The 3941-nt window shown below is 41.5% G+C and overlaps 1 protein-coding gene across 1 annotated transcript; it reads right to left on the reverse strand.

Annotated features, from left to right (window-relative positions):
• Nucleotides 1–1076: 1076 nt before the first annotated feature.
• Nucleotides 1077–3070, reverse strand: mgst3b (microsomal glutathione S-transferase 3b). The gene is made up of 4 exons (XM_031841173.1): nucleotides 2797–3070; nucleotides 2553–2675; nucleotides 2187–2259; nucleotides 1077–1689 (listed from the first exon to the last, which is right to left on the reverse strand). Exons 1-4 carry the CDS (start codon nucleotides 2920–2922, stop codon nucleotides 1589–1591), a joined length of 423 nt encoding a protein of 140 aa, XP_031697033.1. The 5' UTR covers nucleotides 2923–3070; the 3' UTR covers nucleotides 1077–1588.
• Between the last annotated feature and the right edge of the window lie 871 nt (nucleotides 3071–3941).

The following is a 3941-nucleotide window of genomic DNA, read 5'->3' on the forward strand; positions in this document are numbered from 1 at the left end:
CACTATAGCTCGATGACGTCTACGCTAGTCGACAATAAGGCTGTCGACGTTTATAGTTGTACATACAACATAACTTTACAGTAGCTAAAAACAGGGCCGTGTCGCCTCGTTGCATTCTTTTGTTCATCGCTTTGGCATTAGCAAACATTTCCTTGAAGGTTTCTTCTCGCTACGAAGTTGCTAGAAATAACAGCATAACTCCAAAGACACCAGCAGTACCGAGCTAAAACACACTCCCCGCCAGAACGACTGGGTTGTGACGTTAATGTCATTATTTTAAAGGATTTCGTACCTTTTGTTTTCGTTTTTCTGATGTGAAGCCCCCTCGATAAACCCGACTTTGCTTCCGATAGAGCTGGGTCCTGCACATGCGCAGTTCACACACACTCGTTTGATGAGGGAACCACTGAGACGCCGTTGATATTGTTGCATTCAGGTGTTGTGAACAAAATGGGAATTTGTGCAACATTGCAAGCGAATGGACCACTCAAAAAGTAGCAGGCCTATTTGATGTGTAGGGATATCAATACGTTCAATTACTTGGATGTGAAAAAGACGGAACGTATAATGAGCGCATGGGAGCGGGCAGTATCACCTCGTAGTTCATACTAACAATGATGGAACAGAAAACATGGCCTACTGTGCGCATTTTCTTCGGTGTAATGCAACAGTTTTCAGAATACAGTACTCAATATATGTGCTACCCTTGTTACAACCAAATTATACAAAGCCGACTTCGTTGTTATCCCCCCCAAAAAATGGCAGCACACACACGTTACTTACGGGTAACGCCTAAGTACGAGCTTAATTCTACTTCATGAAGGTAGCATTGCGGAAGAGCATTTTGTAGACGAGACAACGTCACAGGAATCGATACTGAAAATAATACAAGAGTAGGTTACATTTGTAACTAAATCATCACATATCTAAAACAATAAACAAATATAATAAAATAAATACTGAATAATAAAAAAATACTTAAATATTGGAGAGCGTGTGAGCATTACATTTCCTTGAATACAGGCCTATTTACTTAATCTGTGTTTCAGTGGTGCTGGTGCAGAGCAGCTAAAAACTTGATTGAAACATGCTGTTTATTGAAAGTTTACACTTTATCTCAGAGGAAAGAAGTTGACACAATCAACAGAACATTCTCTTAGATCCGTTATTGATTGCTAAAACAACCTGTTGGTGTTCTTGAAGCCGTTTGCTGTATAATCGGATCTGAGACCCGTGCCTGGGACATCATGTGAGAGTCACATGGGGCCTTCAAGCATGCTGCAGCCCCTTTCATTATTCACAAAATGTAAGGCCTGCAACTGCAAACAGGGTACTGGAGAAACCCCCCCCCCCAGGGCTGTAGCATCAATCAGCATCTACTTTACTTTATTGACGATCACATGAAGACATTCACAAACGAATAGATGGAATAAAAAGATATCAAGTAGCAAGTTAGTGGTCCACAAAAATGTGTTTAGCATCATGATTTGAAATCAGTATACAAAGAATTGTACAGCTACTTTATAGTTGATACATTTGAAAATGCCATACAAGCCAGTATAAATGAGTAAACAAGATGGCAATTGTCTTAAAAGACTCCAAGCAACTGCAAGGCTACAGATATGGACAGGAAGATGACACCGAAGTATCCAATGTAGCCATAGGCACCATACATCCTCTTGGATGGATCTGGAATAAACCGTAAAACAGAACAATGCAAACTTTCACCAAAGCAGAATTATATGAAACAACAATGAATACTAAACTTGTTCACAAGCCAATAACCAACATTGAAATTAAAATGTTGTCAACAATACATTCAATGATTAAAAAACACCTATCTTAAACAATTACCATAATTCAGACCACAGCCAGGCTGTTTATTATATTTTGCACAATGCTATATTCTGTAAATGATTAAACAAAACTAGGCGAGGAGCAACAAAATACTTTGGCAATCACTGTGATTACTAGCAGCGCTAGATTGAGTTTCAAGCCTTAAATTCCCCTACACTCAAACTGTATAACTTTGACCCATGTACTATTATACTGCACACATTTATAGGCTACATATAAATAATATTGGTGGTCTGCATTTTCAATGCATTATGTCACTATAGAAATATTTGGGTAAGGCCTTTTGGCCTTCGTTAAGTCCTTTCACATTAACAGAATGTCAGTCTTACCTCCTGTGTAGTAGCCCCAGGCGTAGGAAAACCTGCTGGTCACCCAAATAGCCCCCAGCACCGATGCTGATAACTGACATGATACACAAACAAAAAGAAAGAATTACAAACAGTTTGGGAAAATGCAGGGGTGATCCAGTTTGAGGAAAAAAAAAAAATGCTTCATCACTCTGACTCTGCTATCTGGAGAATTCATGCCAAAGATTATGAGGATTGTTTGCCCCTCCCACAAATTTGACATAGCGTGGGGTTAGAATTATAGCAGCCTAAAATAATTGACTACCAAGCCCTGAATGGCGTGGCAAAAGATCCACACGCACAACGTCATTCCGTGGCTATGCATGATTGAGTAGAAATGATACATACCGGGTAGACAAGAGCTGCAATGGTCTGGAAGACGAGCCACTGAGGGTACACCTCCAGCGTGTTCTGGTGCGCTCTCTGGATACAGTTGAATACCTGCTCCTTGTCACTGTACATTGTGGGATACTGCAAAGTAGAGCGAAGAGAAACAACACATTATATAATAGCTAGAAATGCAATGATGAGGGTTTATTATTAAGTTCACGTGTACTTTAAATGATTGTCCGCTAAAGTAAACTCAAACTACCTTGACGTCGTACTTCTTCCGGGCACCCCCGACTTTTACTGCCAAGTAGCCCAGCATAATCCAGCTGTAGAGGTAGGTGAATATGGCATAGCCAAAGTGGGACGGCAACACAGTCAAAATGTCCATCTCTGCTCGATAGGATTGCGTTTCAAGTTGTCAGAAGTCGGCGGCCTGCACACAACACGATCTGTGACTTCTTATTCAAGCGGAGTGGAAGGAAAGATTTGGCGCTGGAGGGAGGACGCAACCAAGTAAACAGGAGTCGAGGTTACATCAAATATCGCGAGATCGCTTACCCGCCCATGAGATAACCCATTTAAAGGGCAATGCCACCATAATAATACTAACAATACGTTTTTAGTTGCACGTGGGAAGTTCGCTGTTTGCTCATAATTATGTGGACTTATTGTTAATTGAATCGTATAAGACATAAACATATACTATAGCCAAAAAACATGATAAACATAACATTTTCATTTATACCTCACATTTTGTGGAGTGACCTTTCGCATGCATCACTGATAGAAATTGACGCGTTTGCAGGACATACTGCAGCTCTGGACGAGACTCAACTACCCTCTGTACATACAGTATTTACACATGACGCTGCCTCATGTTGCGTCTCTGTGTGATGATGTTTCCTCATCTCACTCAGTTTGCCTTCAGAAGCGCTCCCTCTGCAATTGAGCAAAGACACATGACATGTTTTTTTTTTATCACATGCTGGTTGAGATGCGGTATGTGTGTTTTAGTGTGTTTTACATGTCCTTTATCAACTCTCCATCATTCACCACTCCGCAGTGCTCGTCACACTCGGCTTTGCTGTAGAAGGGCGCGCACTGACCGACGGTGGGGTCAGAGGCCCAGATGGGTGGCTGACCTGTACAGGGCTGGGCCTACTTTGGAGTCATCAGCACCCTTATAAGGTTATTCGCCACTTTGCTTCCGTTGTGAGTGTACTGAACCTCCTTGTTCGTGCCTCTCAATTTACAACTCTTCCATTTGTTGATACAACAGTGACATCGTGTTGGAGACAGGACATCAGGCGCGTCACAGCGTTTCAGCTGAGTAATCTGTCTTTGACCAATAATCTACAACAAGAAACAACATGTGCGCTTACTACGACATGAAAACAGACACATGTG

Source organism: Anarrhichthys ocellatus, unplaced genomic scaffold (assembly GCF_004355925.1).
Source record: "Anarrhichthys ocellatus isolate YVR2014 unplaced genomic scaffold, GSC_Weel_1.0 scaffold3943, whole genome shotgun sequence".
NCBI lineage: Eukaryota > Metazoa > Chordata > Actinopteri > Perciformes > Anarhichadidae > Anarrhichthys > Anarrhichthys ocellatus.

Bases quoted from the DNA above. Each gene is read 5' to 3' on its own strand.
- mgst3b (XM_031841173.1), bottom strand. From the start codon at position 2,922: ATGGACATTTTGACTGTGTTGCCGTCCCACTTTGGCTATGCCATATTC. The intron at 2,676-2,796 runs GTAGTTTGAGTT...TCTACTTTGCAG, and splicing joins GGAAGAAGTACGACGTCAAG to TATCCCACAATGTACAGTGA. The intron at 2,260-2,552 runs GTATGTATCATT...GTATCATGTCAG, and splicing joins TTGCAGCTCTTGTCTACCCG to TTATCAGCATCGGTGCTGGG.